The sequence below is a fragment of the Labrus bergylta genome, chromosome 20 (assembly GCF_963930695.1).
Source record: "Labrus bergylta chromosome 20, fLabBer1.1, whole genome shotgun sequence".
NCBI lineage: Eukaryota > Metazoa > Chordata > Actinopteri > Labriformes > Labridae > Labrus > Labrus bergylta.
Genome location: NC_089214.1, coordinates 17,008,668 through 17,028,972, shown reverse-complemented (window position 1 = coordinate 17,028,972; position 20,305 = coordinate 17,008,668). Strand labels below are relative to the sequence as shown.

The window sequence follows — 20,305 nt, the reverse complement described above, 5'->3', positions numbered from 1 at the left end:
GATAAACTATTATTCAAACACAATCATCTTCCATAAAAAACTTTATATATAAATGTTTATGAAATCCAAAGCAAGCTGGGCTTAACTTTAGAACAACTCACCAAAATGGTAAAGCCCAAACCATGAGACAGATATCTAACATCTGTTTTATTTTTATAAAGAAAACTACAAAGGATAAGTATGTTATGGACATGTCCTCATTATCTCTTGATTACTAACCTCATTCAGTTTGTAGATCATATTTAAAGACAGTCGTTCTAGACTTGTGTGTTTATTTTATTAATCTGTCCCTGACCTTGTGACATTTTTCATTGAGTTTGCAGAGAAGTGGTCGGGGGAAAGAAAAGCCATATTTTTTTGGCTATTAGACAGCACCGCCGACTTCTCTTTATATTCTAGACATGACTTTGTAGTTTTTTTTTGTAGTATTAAACACTGCTTGAATCATGTTGGCCAGAGATGACATCCAGCCACATCACAACAAAGAATTAAGTGTCGTGCAATCTCGGAAGAAATCCTGGAAGACTTGAATTGATAGCTATGAATATGATGTCTGATGTCTAAGAAGTTAAGTTGATTGAAATTTAGATTCAGCCTTTCACACAAGCAATAACCACATCCCTTTAGACAAACTGAGACATTGGGTGTGATTAACTAGTACCGACCTGGCCGCTGTATTTGCTTTTGTTGTCTTATGTATAGACGTGGGTCAGCCTTGGAACCAGTTTTATATATATATATATATATATATATATATATATGTTATCATTGGAAATGTATTCATAAACATGATAATCACTCTAGTTGAAGAGCACCTTTTTAAAACAAAGTTAAAGTGATTTCCATAAAACAACAACAGGGATATTAAAACCATTAAAAACTTAACAATTAAAGAGAGTATAGGTTATAAGACCCCATCAGCAGTCAGAGATGAAACAGTGTGTTAGATTATAAAAATACTAAAAGCCTGTCCATAAAAGTGTGTTTTAAGAAGAGATTTAAAAGATAGTGCTAGACTAATTTCCTCTGGCAGATTGTTCCACAGTAATGGTTGTTTAAAACAAAGAAGGCACAGTCACCATTTGTCCAGAGTCTGGATCGTGGGAGATTGGGGATCACATGCAGCAACCGGCCGAGGTCAGATTTGAACTCATATCCACTGCTATGAAGTTTACGACCTCTGTACATAAAGTCTGTCCAGGCTCCCGGCAAAAGAACGTCTGCCAGCCACAGGTTCCTTATTCAAAAATATCGAAGACTTTAGGAATGGTAAAAGGTAAATAGACCTAAACTTGTAGAGCGCATTTCTAGTCTCCTGACTACTCAAAGTGCTTTTACACCGCAGGTCACACCTACACATTCACACACTGATGGCAGAGGCTGCTGTGTTAAAAGTCCATCAGTATTAGCTAATCCCATTCATACACATTTATATGCTGACGACGAAGCTTACTTTTTTTCTATATTGATTGAAAGTTAGGTTGAGTTAGCATCTCCAACACTTCATCCACCAACCCCGGAACTCTGGAAAGAATTTGGTGGCCATTTTCGCAACAACTTGGTGGGCAAAATATGTTTTGTTAATGGTAAGAAAGTTTTTATATGCGTCTAATGACACATTGCACTGATATCAATGCAAAAAAAAAAAAAAAAACTCATGTCATGCCACCTAAGACCATGATAAGAAAAATGCTTTGAGGGACAGACTGACCTGAACATTTCTAGGAATGTTGCCTGTGTGAAAACAGCCATTATGTGTTCTGGTAAAAACATTTTTTTTTGCCATCTATCTTTCAAACATAACTTTTAACTGCCTGGTTACAGTTACAGTCTCACCCTCATGTCTTGACTGGCCTGAAACTGTCATATGAAAGAGGTAACAAATATGTTCAAAATAATATGCAAATATTATAGATACTTTTTTTCCTTGGGACAGAATGAAATGATTTTCCCTTTACCTTAAACTGTAACCTATATTTCAAATGAAGTAGATTCAAATACTGCTTGATAAATAAGTGAGGATTTTGTTCTTCCTTCTAAAGCACATTGTTAAACTGCTCATGCTTTAGGCTACATTATACAAAAAAATGACAATACTGAGGTAGGTGTAATTATCATCAAACCACACCCTTCCTGCACGCACAGATGCTGAGCTAATGGTTGGTTATTCTACTAAAAGAATATCATTTCTCCTTAAGGCCCACTTTGCAGTCTGTTTCCTTCTGAACCAGTGTTGCGTCCAAGTTTGATCCCACTTAGCTTAACCTACACCCAGCCTGAACCTCGGACAACAATTCAAGGTGTGTACATAAATGATCACGAGAGGAAACACAGTACAGGTAAGGCTGCTAGGACACGCGTGGTGTCCTCACTGAAACTACAAGTGCGCTAAAATGAAAGAAATCATGGCTTTCCTCAGACCAGATTATCAATCCATTCTGCAGATAAAAAAAGAGCGAGAAAAGGTGCAGACGGTTTGTCTAGTCTTTGCTCAAAGAAGCCTGAATTAAAAAAAAAGTGGCTACCTCTGCAAAGTAGACACGATGCTATGTGGTGCAAGTTCCCCCTTGCTAACATGATGTATTGAATTCACTTGAGAAGTATTAATAATGTCCGATTACTAACACAGGGTAAGGAGCCATGCACATATATGCATGGCCTAATGAAATTATTAATTGGGGCTCAAATGAAATAAGCAGATCAAAATCTCAATTCTCCTTGAAACGTTTAGTGAATATAACAGAGGTTACTAAACAGCTAACATAAAACTAGTCTTGTGTTGTATAGTGATTACCTTTCATTCTGAAGGTTTACACATGTTGTAACACTATGTTGTCAAGTTATAAACAAAGTGTAGTGATCTTAGTGAAAAAGATATTAACACCTGTGACAATTAACCTGACTGCAACTCAACTGATGATTGTTGAAACCAATTCAAGTTTTCTGAAGTTTCAGATTAAACACCTCTGTCATCTTTTTAGTTAGGACTGTAATGACCATTTGAGTTAATTAATAATTAGTAAATAGGTATTAGTCTTGTTCGATCAAGTCAAAATATATGTTCCTGTTACCATGTCTCCAAAAAGGCAGTTTTTTCATTGATATTTCAAACTTATGTGACTTTGACTTGAGTTAGGAATCTGGAAAAACTACTCAACTTACAACTGTGTTTATTTTCTCTCACTAAGACTGGACTTGTTTTGGATTAACTTTTAAAGTTTAAAAGATAGCTGGTTAAAAATGATGTCATAGATAATGGCAAACCAACTCGTAAAAACACCAATAAGCAAGTGGTCAGTCATTTTGTTTGTCAGGAAGCATCCGATGAATGTTTCTGTCATATAATTATGTCAACTGAAAAAAAAAAAATACAATTACCCACAAACTTCTTAACATTAGTAGTATGACACTTGTTCCCATAATTTCAGTGTTTCTTTAACAATTAAATATATAGTACATATACTGTATATATATATATATATATATATATATATACATACATGTTACATGCATTTCAAAAAACCTGTGTTTTGTCCACAGACCTTGCTTCCCTCGATGAACCCTCTCATGGATGTGTATGTTGAACGCTGCCATTCATTTGGGTAAGTTTAATGTTTCCCTTAAGTGTTCCACCCTCCAGTCAAGAGCCCATTTCACTTCAAGTCTACCACAGTTCATCACATGTACAGATTCTGAAACAACATGATTTGAGAAGATCATGATGGAATACAACCATTAGTCAAGAGCTAAGCTGAATGAAGTTGTCATAAAAGGTTAAAAAAGTAAAGGAGTTATTCTGGTGCACCAATTAAAAAGTCAAAAAGAACATGACTGTGGCACAATCCCGGCCAAAATATCCATTGCCAAAAATAGAAAAGAAAAAGTCACAACAGAATCACAGAAAAAGAGATTCAACACAACCTGCGGTATGTTTCAGTGCCGTGGTTCTCAACTCGTCTAGCCTCAGGACCCACCAACATCTCCTCGGTGAAAAATCGGGACCTAAATTTCTAATATTTTTGGACAAATCAGATTGATTTACTGAAAAATTGTGCACGTTGGACCTCAGTGACAGAAGCGCAAAAGTGAACAAAACAAAAAGCGCTTCACAGATCTTTTTACACGTTTTTTTTCCCAGGCACACTTTGAAAATGGCTCCGCGACCCACCAGTTGAGAACCACGGCTTTAGTGCATGTTTTCTCCTGGTATCTTGCCTGAACCAAGCCTACAAGTATTTTTATGACCCTTTTAAGCTATGTGTTTCTGCTCTTCCTTATACGCATTTATTTGCCGCTCTTCAGGGTAACTGCGTCCTTTGACTTAGTGTGCATTGACTGCATCGCCAGGATGGGGATGTGATTCAAGAGCTGGCCTAGCAAACTCTAGTCACTGTAACTAGCAAAGCTTACTGTCAGTTCACTCTATCATTGTGTTTCTTGGACCTAGTAACAATAGTGTTAGCAGCCTGTGAGACAGCAACATTTACCACATTTACCACGACAGAAAGTGTATCTGTGTCCGATGAGGAAGCGATCAGTGGTGTCATCAGCTCAAAAGGTATTGAGTTAGAAACTTTCAAACAGCTTAATACCTACTTCCCTCAGACTTCCTGTGTGGATAGCACCGCTGCTCCATGTTGCCAAACGCTTGAAGAGTGACTGCGCCCGTCGGAAAAAAGTCTACAGGCTTCTGCAGAGGAAACTGGTCAGTATACTCTCGCAATCTTGGAAGCCATCGGCTAACGTCTGATTATGACACATGCCTCTTGGAAGGAATGTTGCGTTTCTTGTGGGTTCTGGGGTGCAAGGGGTTAGTAAAATAAGCCTGTCATTGTTTACAGTGTGACAACCAATTGCAGAAGTGACATTGAGTTTGTGTTGAGAGAATAGAATAGAATAGGTATTTTATATAGTTAGAGTTTCAAGACAGACGCAGTATTTTTGAAAGTTACATATAGCCCCTGTGTAGCAACAGCCTTAAACATTGTCTCAGGTCTTAATTTGACTCATTATCCTCCTTGTCACTTTTATTTCAGCAGTTAAACAAAGTAGGCGTGAAAGAGGGAAATCACCATCAGCCCACCTACGTTTACCCTGAAGAGGTTAAAATGTTGATACGTTCCGTCTTCTCACGCAACATCTGTGACTTTCCTGACCCGTGCCATAATCAGGTGAATACATAATGAGCTCCTACAACTTACTTACTCAGTCATTTCATGTCATTTCGACTCGTCTCCAAGGTATGACCATGAGTGGGATGGTAAGTGGGGAGACATGTTCTGTCACATTGCACAACATATGAACTGTTAAAGGTTGGATTCCTAAAAAAAAAAAAAAAAGAAAGAAGATAAAACATTTAAACTCCACACGATATAAGTCACAAAATATGCCTGCACACATTAACAAAGCAGCCAGACAAATCACATATATTGTACAACAATTCTTCATCCCTTCAGGCAGAAATGACTATGAAAGAAAGATGTAATTGAAAAAAGACTTGAAAATGTAAGCTATTGATTCTAGCACCAAAATGTGCTTCTGGTAAACTCCGACCACTTTCCTCTTACAATGCAAAAAAATAAATAATTAAAAAAAAAGCAATGGAGCAATGACATTATTTCTGTCAGTTTAAATGTTGATGGGGCGGCTGTGGATCGCTTTTTTTGGCGACGTGTGCTTTTGTATGAATGGGATTAGTTAATACTGATGGATTCTTTACACAGCAGTCTCAGGGCGCACTCACACTAGCAAAGTTGTCCTTAAGCACGACGCAAGTGTGAATGTGTAGGTGTGACCTGTGGTGTAAAAGTGCTCTGAGTTGTCAGAAAACTAGAAAAGTGATATACAAGAACAAGTCATTTACCATTAACCAGATGAGATACTGTATACAGAGCATACTCAAATATATGATGTGATCTAAAACTCTTTGTATAAGGCTAATAGATAAAGCTGTCATGATATAATGACGCGTTATTGTGTCTGTTTTGTTCCAGGTGGTGTACATAACAGTGGAGGATCTGCACAAAGTTCAAATCCCCTAACAACTGTCTCTGCATTGTTCTTAAATGTTAAAATGACACTTTGGCACTAGCACAAGTTAGTGTTAGGTTGGTTTTAAGCACTTCAGGATGTTTGTCTCTGACCTGGTGCTGCGCAGTACAACATGATCATCAAATCAGTCATTCTCGATGAGACATGTTCTCTGTTTCAGTTTAGTTTTTGTTCTGGTTAAGTTCTCTCATTAGTCAACAGATACTGCTGTTCAATTCTCTGCTAAAGAAGAGTTCACATTTGGTGTTATTGTGATTTTCTTACAGGTTTCCCACACATGAATGTTTCAGCTGATAGTCTCATGTTCGTTTAGAATGATCAGCCTCTGCTTGATAAGGCATGGCTTAAATAAATAAGCTTTCATTTACATTCATAGCTTACTTCATTTGCATACTTTCATTTGCACTGCAGAGGCAATTTTGTGTATCTGATATCAGTCTCATAGCAAGTGGTGGTCCTATTTTTGAGGTGCAGACCGAGGCAGGGAATTGGTGCAATGAATAATTTGTGAACAATACTTAGAACTGAGAGGGAAAGTCTTCTGCTCTAGTGAATACAGAAGATAGGCCATCAATCAATCAATCAATCAATCAATCAATCCATCTTTACTTGTACAGTATATCGGCAATTCATAACAAATGTTATCTCAAGACACTTTTCAAAAGACCTTACTCATTGTTAAATTATCTTCAAAGATCCAATGTTATTCCATCATTAGCAAAGTTACAGTGGCAAGATTTAAAAAAAAAAAAAAAATGTCAGTCAGTCCATCTGCTCAACTGTGCTGGGCTTGAAAAATGGGATAGAGGGAGATGCAGGAAGACGGATAGGGACAAACAGATCAACAATAACAATAAAGATTTATATCTACAATGTTAGTGATATTGGTAAATGTACAGTATGTGTAGTATGAGCAGTAACAACTAAGTATGTTAGGTTTTAGAATTTATAGGGTGCCAGTAAATAGAGGCCTATACAGGAGTAATGTGGTCCCTTTTCCTAGTTCTAGTCAGTACACGAGCTGCAACATGTTGGACAAGTTGAAGAGTCTTTAGAGGCTTACCAGATAAAAAAATAATAACAATAAACCTGATTTTAGAGATATTACATATAGTAGGCTGTCCTTGAAATGTGTTTTATGTGAGAGTTGAAGGACATATCTTGATCAAATAGAACTCCTTTGCCGTTTTCACACTTCTGAATCTCCTGAAAAACTCTTTCTCGGAGGAGCTGTATGTATGACAACACATGCAGCCAAATTTTTCGCTTGGATTTCACCCGGAGTTTCTCCTGCCAGACCCCTATTATTATTTTTTTCTGCGTTGTTTTTTTTATGTCACGTCTTACCTTAAGAGACCCCCCCCCCCACTCCCGTCAGACAGGGATAGTCTCCAGCTGTGAGGAGCATATGTGAACAGCCAGGTCAGGAGAGTCTCCGGAGCGGTCCTCCTGAAATGATCTAAATATTATCCGGAGTGCATATGTGAAAATGGTTATTGTGTGTTTGTGTACCTAGATTCCTAACAGTGGTACTATACCAGGCTGATGCCTTTAAGGACAGTTACATCATTAGAAAAAGTCTCTGGAGTTCAACTTCTCTCTGACTTAAATGTTTGCATGGGCGTCATTCGACTACCATGTGAATGAAGACCTTTTTTTTTATCTTTCTAGAAATCCTTGCAGCAAGTAGCCTTTTGTCGTTCATTAAAATGGAATAAGCAGCAGGCTTAATTGATGTTGTTTTGTTATAAAATAAAATAAAATGTAACGAGAAAATGGAGCAAAAGAATACGAGAATACAGGAAATAAGAGGACGCTCTTCGTCATCGGGGTCACATCTATTGAACAGGCTACGTATTGAGTTTAGATAGACCTAATGCAAGATTTTTATGTTATTTTGACAAACGCATTATTCCAAAATATAATACATAATATGACTGCTGTCAAGATGGCATATAAGCCATCATTTCAACAGTGCCTACATGTACAGCATAATGCAGGACTACTAACCATAGACTGTAACTACTAACAGGTAACTCGGTGTAGCTGCTGATCATAGCCGGTGAGGGGCGCTGTAACCTAGCCGTCATGTTTACCAGAGGAGTCTGTATTGCTCTTGGTGATGAATGACAGCACAACAACAACAACAACAACAACAACAACAACGAGAAACTCCGCTTGAATTTGAAGGGGGCAGGCTCGACAACTCTGGAAGAAAAAAAAAAACCCAAAACAAAAGAATTGCGTCTGCAAGTCGGGGCAGCCTGGTGCAGCAGCTGTGGTGTCTGGGAAACAGAGTTCTTGTTTGTGAGTTGTCAGTATGGGGAACTTTTTTCACTTCAGGCAACTCTGAGCTTCTTGTTGTTGAGCGGTGAGCGTCTCCTGTGCCCACACACACACACACACACACACACACCACACACCACACAGCAGCGAGGAACAGTGATGAAAAGCTCCGGTGTGAACAGAGCACCGACCGGGGACAGCAGCAGCAGCAGCGGGGCGGCGCGCAGAGACGAGCCGAGCAGCGGAGCACAGTCGGAGCTGCTCATGTACCTCACCTGTCTCCCGGAGAGATACCGGACCGCCAAGTTCACCCTCGCTGCTCACCTGCTCTGCTGGGCTCTGCTCCGATGGTACCAGGTGAGCTTAACTTGTTTGTCTGCAGACGAAGAGTTCAGACAAAGTTTAGGCAGAGTTGTGCAAACTCAACATGATGCGAGAAGAAACCCGAGAGGTGAATTCTGTACATGCTCGGTGTAGTGCTGCTTTGAACTAGGTTATGATGAATACATTTCCAAATAGTTTAATAGACTCCGTGGCCTAATCTGTTTGTTGACAGGGCTTGGGGTAAAAGTTTGACATGTTGAACTGAAGTTTGGCTGAAACAGTGGTCATGCAAAGTTGGAAATTAAAAATGCAAACTGAGGGTTAACTCTCAGCGCTGGGATTAAAAAAAAAAAAGGGGAAATTCACCCTCTTGCGACAATCACACCACAAACACAATTTAGACAAAGGAAAGCTTAATGAATCCTCTAAGCAACAAAACAAGCAGTGCAACAAGTTCCTTCTTTTGCAAAAAGCAACAGAACAGTAAAGTAGTCAAAATATCACTAAAAGAAAACTAAAGTGACTTCAGCGCTAAAGTCAATTTACATGTAACTTGAATGAGAAACTACAGGAGAGTTAACTTTTTCATCTTTTTATTCCATATCTTGTTTTTTTTTTTTTTTTTCCCGAGCATCAGTGATCAGTAATATTATCTCCCACCAGTTGACATGCCTGCACATTGACTTGACAAAACAATTAACCAAGCTTCATAAGACAAGGGCGTGTCAGGAAAAGGGTCAACTCACAAGGTGTGAAATGTCTATGGACTTGTCTCATGTTCTCTGCAGCAACAAGCGAAGTCATGTCTTGATGTGAATGCAGACTGCTCTTTGCTCAGTGCTTTAGTTCCAGGCCAGACTGATCCATGCTTCTTTCACATCTGAAGACATGAAGTGTATACACTTTTTCTGAACTAATATTTCAGATTTTTTTTTTTTTTGGGGGGGACTGGTAAAGCTATCAGTCTTTATTAAATTAAGGTCACATTTTCCTCTGGCTGCATTTCCAGTGGCGATTCTAGAGTCTGTTGGGGTCCAATTTGGGGGCCCTCCAACCAGCGTCCATTACCGTCGTGTCTGCCGGAGTCCTGAGTCCCCCCCCTAAGGGAGGTTTCCTACAGTCATTGCAGAATGTGCACATTTTTGTGCCACTGCTTTGGTCGAAGTCTGTCAGCTCTCCGGGGGGCCCCCTACTGGTCTGGGGCCCCGAAGAGTTTCCTGCCTTTGCGTGATGACAAGCGAGCGACTCTGTCCATTTCCCCATGTGGACGTTTCATGTCACTGTTAAAGATATCATGGTGAGGATATTTTTCCACCGTTTGGAAAAAAAACCAAGACAACACATCTGGAATATTTCATCCAGAAGTTATGAGTGACTAAAGGTTCAGTTGCTTTGCTTGACAGTCCAGTGCTGACATTTCCTTATCTCATTGATTCTGATGTGACCTGTTCACGTTCCTGCCATTTCTTTTTTCTTTTATCACTTTAACATTGTTGCCAACAGTATATTTAATAAGCACTACCTTTAATTACTGCCTGCCTGATGCATGTCCGAATAACACATTTAGATCTATATTGCTCCTGACCACCCGTTCTATAGACCATTTTTAGACTTTTAATGTCTGTACTTTGCGTGTCTTTAAAAGTGTTTGTCATGTAAGTTGCGTTTATTGTCTTGTCTTGTCGAAAGGACATTTCAATGTCACTGTTGGGACAGACAATAAAGTTGATCAAATCTCTTCTGAATATTCTTTTGTTGTGGTAATTTGATTCTGTATAGGACCTGCACGTTTCTTTCATGTGGAATTAAAATACCATGAAAGACCACATTTGCCTGTTACGTCATCTTAACGACATGCAGCGGTTAATAAATGAGCCTTCATGTGGCTACAATGCTTCATCAACTGCTTTTGAAACCTTAAATTGGACTGAGACCGTCACCACATGTTTTCAGAGCAGCTGTGATTCAGAGTCGTACTTAACAAACGGATGCAAAGAGGAATATTCCTGCCAAAACGTGTTTTTTTTGACAATGCGGTCCTACTTCATTTTTACTCTGAAGGAAAACGACTGACAGGTGTAAACATCTGCACCTAGGAGAGGATGTGTGTTTACACTTACAAAATATTATAAAATGTGATCTGAATAAACAAACAAATGACAGAGGAGAATTTGAGTATGATGATGTGGTTGTCAGAATAACTTTTCTTTATTTGATTGTTTTTTATTTTTTATGTCTGTCTTAGTAGTTTACCGTTTAATGAACTGTTACTGGTGTGTCTCCAAATCTGACAACAGCACTTGATATTGAAAACATCCCGATGAACAGTCTGTAAAAGATGAATCCTAAACTAAATGTTTCTTCTTCTCTCCATAGAAACTCAGATGCCAGTCTGCTCCTCATCAGGTAATAGAAAATCCCTGCTTTTAGATCACTTTTCTTTCTTTTAGAAAACATTTACAAAAGTCTAACCAATTTCCACCCACGCTGCAATTTGTGTCCGTCACGATAAATCCTCTCTGAGATAAACTATGCTAATGTTTTTGTTTGTTTGTTTGCTATATTGGCCACACATTTAGGACATTTGTCATACTCTGTTGTCTGTCCTGACTTTTGGCAAAAGCACTGGTTGTAATGGTTTTCATGTTTGGATGGAGCAATGGAATGCTTTAGCTTGTTTAGCGCCTTTGGCCATAAACATCTGTGTGAATACAAATCCAGGAATCTGGGTTTAACATTAGACTAACAGTATAATTTACAGGAAGTGGAAGCCTAGTCTCATTCGTCATTTAAGGCTGTCCAGTATGTCTAATTAGTGTTTTTTTATCTGCATTTTAAAGATGCACAGTAGTATGTTCTCCATGAAGTGAAAACCACTAAGGCTTCTTATGTTGTAGTTGTACTGAGTATTTGTTATTTGATATGGTAATTAATCAATAATGACGATTGTTCAGTGATATTATTAGAAAGCCAACTACAGAGCTCAAAGTGTAGTCAATCAGAAATTACTTTATGAGCCTTTAAAATCCCTTGCACCCCTTTTTGTAATAAGGTCTACCTCTGCATTGCACTGCAAGGGACAGAAATCCCTTCCAGTACTGTGACTCCAACCTGAACCAGAATATACCAGGTCATGCAGACCGCCTGTCAGACTACCATGAAGACTTGAGCTGTTTGTGCCAAAAAAATGAAAAACCTTAATTTCATACACTGAGAACAAAGTGAGGGAAATGCTGTGAGGAGCCACCTCTATAATTTACAGACCTACAAGGAGTTAGTCTGTTATACTGTGGAGCTCCGAAACCACAGCACAAAGCAGTAATAGAACTGTGGGAGCTGTCTGCACTTGCAGCTGCTGCAGATACTTCTGATACTTAGCTTAGATGGGGACCAAACATTTGGAAATCTCACCACAAATGCAAAGTGATTTGACCCTCTTAGGCTTAGTAGAAATGTTTGAAAATTGTGTGAACCAACCAACAGAGAATAGAAATGCAGCATAACCTTTGAGAGGTCATTTCTTTAAACAGTTTTGTAATTTTGACCAATTACTAGTCAAAAAACTTAAGGATTGCCGTACAAACCGGAGCTATACTAGTGGTGGGCAGTATGACCTGTACTTCTTTTTCGTTGTTGCTTTGCAGTTACAGTATTATACCGTTCTAAGGTGTGAGGTAGCTTTATTTGTACCTGCAGCACAGGACAAAACGTGATGAGGTGACAACAGTTCTCAATACTAAATTAAAAAGCTCTTAGAATATACCACCAATCAGTAAAAACAAGAGTAAAAACAAGAGAAGGGAAAGACAAAATAAAAAAGTGCAAAGATATATCTGTACTGTACTAGAAGCAGATGAAACATTTTAATAAAAAGGCTGAAAAAACAAGTACTTTGCTGCTATTTAACATCTACAAATACAGCTCAACTGTTGGGTAACATTAAAGAAACAACAGAAAAATATACTAATAGTCCACTTTTCAAAACTGTGGTGAGACAAAGACATTTGATTTAACATGATCATGCTAAATAATCAAGTCCAGTTGAACTGTTGTTAAGTTTTTATTATCAACACAAGTACCCAGTTTTCTTCATCAGTTGAAAAAAAGTGTTTTCTCTTGAGGTCATTTTTTAATAGTAGAAGAACATAGTTTGAGTCAAAAAATGTTTGGTCACATGAAAAACTTGAATGTGTTTCAGCAGTTTCTCCTTGTGAATGTGGGCCTTCTTTTAGAGTGGACACACTCACAGTGTTTGTGTTTGGATGTATTCAAAAGTGCTTTCGCCCTTCAAAGCTGCCAGGGCGACATCAGAACCTGTAATGTTTAAAGACCAGTCAATGTTTTTATTTGCAGTTTTCATTAATGGATGCCAATTTGCAGACTACACATTGCTGCTGTGAACAATAAGTACACAGTGTTAACTAGCACATAGACTCCTTCTGAGTTGACATTCCACTTTTGAGTAACAACTCGTGTGTTTACAAAAGGAATCAAATTGTATCAGTTAAATGAAGCAACTTTCAGACCAACTTTTGTAACAAACCGTTGTTTAGCTATGAAATGGTCTGTTTTTGGTTGTGAAATACTTTAATTCTTACAACAAACAAGGACCCTCTTTTCCTTCTCTGCACAATCACATGAACCTGAATTTGGCTTTCTGTGTTGACTACCAGTTTCCCGAAATAGCCGCTGAGAACCATTTTTCCTCATTAGTGATCTATGAACTTAATACAAAGACTTTGAAGTGCCGAAGCAAAGAATGTATATGAGTATGAGTCAGTCCAAAGCACATTGCAGCAGTATCAGAGGGCCAGTTTGGGACTTTTCTTAAGAGGATCAACTCAAGTTCATGTTATGCAGCTTGCCGGTAAGCTCAAGCGTTTTTATGATGTAATCAATTTTAGTACAATTAAATGAATCTGATTTTGTTTTGTCTCGGTTCCATTGATTTAAGTATCTTTAAGATAAAATACAAAAGACATTACTGAAACAATGTGACAGTTGTTGTTGCCGACATCACTTAATCTATAGCGGGGTCTATGTATGGTTATCCGCTACAAAAAAAGGAAATAAATAATATCTACTGGGCGGCTGTGGCTCAGTTGGTAGAGTCGTCTTCTTTCAACCCGGAAGGTCGAGGGTTCGATCCCCAGCCAGCTAACCCAAGACACCTAACCCCGAAGTGCTCCCGCTGCTTCGTTGGTGGCATATGAATGCGTTTGAATGGGATTAGTTACATAGCAACCTCTGCCATCAGCTAGTCCCAGCAATATAAAACGCATAACAATAGATCCTGAATGATTGAAAATAAGGGACTTAGTAGGGACTTTTTCTTCAGCCCAGTTGCTAAATTTAGACCAAGTCACTTCAGCTACAAAAGTATATTCTTTAGTTTCTCAAAATTGGAGGAGGATGAAAAAAAATAACCCCAAAAAACTGGGATGGTTGCGGATGATTCGGGTAACGCGCCTTTCAAATGTTAAGATTATTTAAGTTTTTATTTTCTGAGCCATTGTGCAAATCACATCGGAGTTGGAGTGTCAATAACATGAGGCGGGCTAGTGACGCCACTTCCACCCTGAATGAATCAGACAAAGAAGGAACACATATCAGCCTGCTGTGTGCGCCTACTGAACAGTAGATACTAAAAGTATACAGCACGGATAGTAGCTGTCAGTTTGTGTAGGCACTTTGCAATTCGGATGCACCCACAGACATCAGTAAATCAGCGTTGCAGGCAGAGCTGTCACATTACTCTCAGAAGTTTCTGGGTGGAGTGGGGGGGTTTGTGGGGTGATGGGCTGCCATCCAGGCTTAAACACACAGTGTGTAAGTTGACACGAGAGATAGCCAGGAATTTATCTCTTTTCACATCCAGCCAAGCTGAGGGGAATGGATGCCTGTGAAACACTCGACTGTCCCATTTCCCATGCTCCCTCATTGTATCTAAGGCTCTAAAAAAAAAGCTTCAGTCTTTCCATTTAACTTAAAGTGTCTCTGCATTGTCCTCGCATGTTTCCATTCATCTTGATGTTGACCTCTGACTTTCCAAGTACTGCAGAAAAGTAGTCAGAATGACCTTCTGTATTTATTGTTTATTACAAAAACTGATTTAGTCATCCGGTTTGCACGCTGCAGAAGATTGCAGGCTGACAGACTGCTCTCCCTCAGCGTTTAGGAATATTTACCCAGATTCAAGTTATCTAACAAGATATAACCCCTCCCAAAATATGGAGGGGGACAAACACAAAAAAAACAACCTAAAATTAAACCGAATCCACCATTCATACTGTACCATATACAGGTTTTGTTCTTTGTAGGCCTAAGTGAAAAGAAAGAACACCTCTAAATTGTGCTTCTTAAACAGAACGAAATAAAACAAATGAATGAATAAAATAAGACAAAGGAGACCCTGAACTGATGAACAGATGAAATCCTACATTAAGCAAAAATGGTAAATCATTGCAAATGAAATTGGTCTACTCTGTTCCACTACTCTTCTATTTCTCTGCTTATTTTCCTAATTGATTATTTGAGAAATGAGTCATGCAATTAAAAAAATAAAAAATAAAAAGCTGCTTGTGCACGTTCAGAGGAGGCGGAGCCCGCAGCACACACATCCAGGTGAAAACATCGTGACATTTCAACATTTGTTATGTTGTCTCAGTTCTATTTTTTTTTACATTAACACAACGTGTGTAGTATGAAAGACAATAAGACTCTTCTCTTAACAGACAGCAATCTCAAATAGTTTAATCAACCACAGCATTTTCTTAAAAAAAGGATATCCTTTGAAAGCACCCTTTTGATGACAGTTGTAATTATCCATTGTTAATTTTTTTTTATCTGTAAATAAAAGGAAAAATACATGCCTATGATGAAACTTTCTGTATTTTTTTTTTCACATCACAAAAATAAAAAAAACCCTGCAATGCCTTTTAAAATTTAAAAAAAAAATTATATTCTGCCCTAATTGGTCCTTAGCATGGTCCTTTTAAATAACATGAACTTGCACAAGCTAGAAGTGTGCTATAAAACAGGATATATGTAAAAAATCTCACCAAAAGCTTAAACATGTATTAATAAACTGCAGGAAAACTCAGTCAAGTGCTTTCAGAGTCATGCTGTCTCTGATCACGACTGTGTGCTCATCCTCTATGTCCATGACATCACTTGTTTGTGTTAGCCGGGGCTTGACCGGGTTACTTTGATCCACCTCTAACCCAAAATCTTCCAGCAGCTGAAAATAAAGAGGAAGAGAACAGGGTAGGGAGGGCCAGTAGACGGGCAGAATGGAAGAGAGAGCGCCAAAGAAAGCATTCCTTAAACAGGAGGATGAAATGAGCCAGAGGGAGCATACTGACTCAGACTTTTTCTTTTTCTGGACCTGTGGTTTCTCTCCCTGCTCTTTAGGTTTCTCTGTCCCTCCAGGCAGATTTGTGGGCTACAGAGAGAAAGAGAGGGAAAACAAATGGGCGTGCCTCAGACAAGTGAACAAATATACCTAAAATTAATCCTTTGCTTTCTTTTGATGAGATAGATCACCTTTCTGAGGGCGGTCTTGTCTACCTAATCCACTGAATGAGTAAAATGAGCAGATCCAGATTCTTTTGAATGGGGTGGACAACTGACTTACGCAGGGGTTGCATACCTTTGCACACAAACACAAAAACAAAACAAAAAAACACTTTTTACCACATCTCTGCTGATCATATCTACTTGATAAACATGAACAATATGTTGTATCTTTCTTTGGTATTTAAAAAAAATCTTCCTTTCACTACTTGCTCAGAAAAAAACAAACTCTTGCTGGAAACAGCAAAGCAAAGGCAAAGTCTTCTCATTTCACTGCTTAATTGGAAAAAAATGGATCTAGATGGGAACGGGATACATGAACAAATGTGGTCAAAGCATTAGAAAATGGCCAGAATATTGAGAAACACAATTTTTTTGTATGTTGGTGTTTTTATGCTTCAATTTGTCATGAAATCGTCTTTATTGTTCCCAGCTGCCACTGAAAGATAGGCTCTCATTAGATTAGATAAACCTTTATTCATCCCACAACAGAGACATTTACAGACATGACAAGCCACCAGCTACCCCAAAAGTGAAGCCAAAACCAAGCAGAGTTTGTGATTGTGATTAATATTATTAATTGTACAGCACTATTCAGTACAAATTGTCAAAAGTAAGCTTGGTCAAATTCACAGGATATGTCTATGAGCCATTAAATGTCAAACAATGTTGTGTTCAAGCTCTGTCAAAACATTTGCCATTAAATGTATCTGTGTCTCCTGCTTAGAAAGTTCTTACATAAATGACTTCAAAATAGGACAAAGTACATGTCACTGTAGTTTTCCGTCAGTATGGACTTCCACCAGTGGTAAATTATTATTCACCAACATAAAAGTGTGGGTTATGTAACTGCCCCATTATGATTCAGTTTTAAGAAGCAAAGCACTATATGAAGTGGGGACCTGCAGAGGAAAGGGGAGGAGAAAAGTTGAGGGGTTTCTTTTGCACAAGCACTGATGCATTTAAGTGTTCTTAAAGAGTTGGCCTGGGCCTCTGCAGTGCTTGTTATGCAAATGAGGGATTAAATGCATGATGATTTCCTCCTGTAACTCTTGGTAACCAGATAATATTTAGGGCCTACTGACGCACTTGTGCAGACAAAACAAAACACTGTAAACTCACACTTTGCAGATTGTTTAATGACCTGGGCTTGCTAAATAAAAGAAGCATCACTGAATCCGGCGGTGGACAAGAAAGGTCAAGCAAAGGATCGCAATTCAATAACTGTTTGCTTTTGTCATGGAAAATTAGAAATACTCTGTTCCAAGGAAAAGCTGTACCAAAAAAATACTAGGAATGATTAAGTTTAAAATGTTTTTACAGCACCATAACAAACAGTGATTTACTACATTTGTGTAGTTGTTCCTTGCCACTGTAACAAAGTGTAAGGTCTTTAACCTGCTCTTTTTAAATAAATATAACTAAGAGTAAGGTCTATTAAGTTCTCTTTTGTACAGTAAAAACAGATAATAAAGACTGATTGATTGATTGATTAGAAATTAGATATCTCTATACAATATCATTGGAATATAATTTTAGATTTAGATGTATTATTTGATATACTACTGCTGGGGGCTTCTATTCATAAATCACATAATTTATCGATATGTTTTGTAACAATACTCTTATTCCAAAAAGTTGTTAGAAACTATGCTGCCTTTTAATCCATGTGGGGAAAAAGAACAATACCTTTTTTTTTCCAGAAATGTAGTGGAGTAAAAAGTATCAAAAATGGAAATACAAAAAAATCACCTTAAAATAAATGTGGTTTGGATACTTGGTAGTTGGGCTTAGGACAACTGGCAGATAGACCAGAGAGCAGATTCGATCCCCACGGCGTGCAGCCACTTGGCTCCCGCTGCTTCATCAGTGGTGACTGAATTTATATGATTAGTATTATTTGATACTGATGGACACTTTACATAGCTTTTTTTATGCAGTCTGTCTCTATTAGCTATACCATAGGGTGGCTATTGAAGTCTGTCTGCTAGCAGGGTTGGAGTTCATGTCCTGTTGATGAGCATCTTTATGGAAGGCAAGGAAACACTCTTTCAACCTTCCTCCGATAAGTGCATGTACAATACAGCTCTTAGCTTCTCTCTTCTTTCTTAGAATATCGAATCTAAAATGTCAATAATATTTTTTCTTTTTGATTGTGATAAGAAGCACATAAGAAATGTTTTCCCATGATCCATTCAACTTTATTTCCTTACAAGATAAGCAGCCTGTTATGCTGTCCACAATAAACACCATTCTCCACTCCTCCACCCTGGTAGACTATGCTAGTACCATTTGAACGCCCATTTTCAACAATCTTTTTTTGAAAGAGAGGTCTGATCCCTAGCTTACCGCGTTAAAGCTACACACGCATTGTCATGTATGTGTGGAGGCCACCATCCTGTCTACCAATGAGAAACATTCTAGAAAATCACCCCGTCCCCTACATCCATTGAGACCAATGGTGTTGTCATTGTCATCAAAAAGTGAGTATTTTAGGTTCCTGTGGGCCTCCTTGAATCTAGTCTGCAGCAGCATCACTGCAGCAAAGCTGAATCAGATGATGACAGCTTTTAATTGTTCATGGGGCTTGACCTGAAACCTGTGACAACATTGTGTTGTCAGTGACACCCTGTTTTGGAGCAGGTCTCACCTCTTTCAGCTGGTGGTTTATGGGAAAGGTTGCTGGTACAATGTGTATGCAGGATGGTCACTGAAGCCATGCTGCATTGTTTAAGGAGAGTGTTTGTCACCTGCAACACCAAACATATATTTTTTCTCATACAAAGACACAAAACACCTATAAAAGTATGAACTAACAGTTCTGTGACACTGTATAATGTTTGTGTCCTATGGGTCACGATTCGATTAAATTTGACATTGATCAATATGCTTCGATAAAACATTAAAGTACAGTATGATCCAGAAGTGGGGGACTCGAGTCACATGACTTGACTTGACTTGACTTGCTTGAGACTTGAAGGTTGAGACTTGCTTGTGACTTGTACATGTGTGACTTACTGTCTGGTATGATCTGAAGTGCTCAATTGTGCCTGATCTGAATTTACCTCAACCACAGTGCCCCCAGTGGACAGGGGCGCCATTACAATGAAAATAATCGATCTCAGGATTTCCCTGAATGGATATTGAATTGGGAAAGTAATGATTGCAACGCATTGATGAATCAATGTTTTTGACCAGCCCTAATAATCAGAATATTAGCTCTTTTAAAACAAAGTAAATGTTATGTAACTTCTTTGGCAGGACTTCCTCCTCCCTCCCTATGTCCCTCCTGTCTTCTCTCTCTCTCTTTGTATAATTAGACCTAAGTCTGTTCTAAATAGTTACAGGTTGTGAGGCTGGAGCCTCACAGACCTATAGACCTACAGGAGCTGTGCAGAAGCCAACTCCAAGGAGAAGTGAGAGAAGAGGGAAGACAGCTGTAAGCTTGTCAAGCTCGACATTCTTAAACAATGCTAAGTGTTGTTTATTTCCTCCACACTATCTTCCAGGTAAGCATTCTCATCTCGTTAAAGGGTGCTTGTGCTTATTATTGTGTAGTTTCACTTGGCTGTGGGACAGAGTCATTTGGAAAGGGTTTGTCATGTCATGGAAAACTTTGTTTATTATAACTCATTGTCACTTTGCACAGTTCCAGCCTGGGACACAATTTCAGTCATCATTTATTATATGCGATGGCAATTACAAGGTTAGAGGTTGAAATACTTTAATCAGGATGTCATTTCAAAAGCAGTGAAGTATTTTTCAAGGTTTGTTCGAATGATCATGTCTGACAGGTGACACTCGTCCAGAAGGACTCTCAGACTCCCCATACTATTGTCTCTACCCTATGGTTGTACAGCTTTTTGTTATGAGTGTGAAAATATTGGTGTTATAGCAGTTAGTTAAAATGATGCTTCAACATAGTGGAGACGCAGAGAGGACAAGTCAAATGAACATTAGGGTATTATCAGCTTTTCTTTGGATGGAGGCTTTAGAAGCAGTTTGAACACTTTAGCTGTTAGAGCGTCTGCTACTTTCCATCTGCTACACTCTAAACAACTAAACATCA

General features: G+C 38.5%; 1 protein-coding gene across 1 annotated transcript in view; it reads left to right on the top strand.

Moving 5' to 3' along the window:
• Nucleotides 1-8,481: 8,481 nt before the first annotated feature.
• The window catches only part of arhgef4 (Rho guanine nucleotide exchange factor (GEF) 4), a 78,227-nt gene continuing 66,403 nt past the window's right edge, over nucleotides 8,482-20,305 (top strand). The window contains exons 1-2 of the mRNA XM_065948981.1: nucleotides 8,482-8,694; nucleotides 11,038-11,067. Coding sequence (XP_065805053.1) covers nucleotides 8,497-8,694; nucleotides 11,038-11,067 — 228 coding nt within the window. The 5' untranslated portion in view covers nucleotides 8,482-8,496. The remainder of the gene's footprint in view (nucleotides 8,695-11,037; nucleotides 11,068-20,305) is intronic.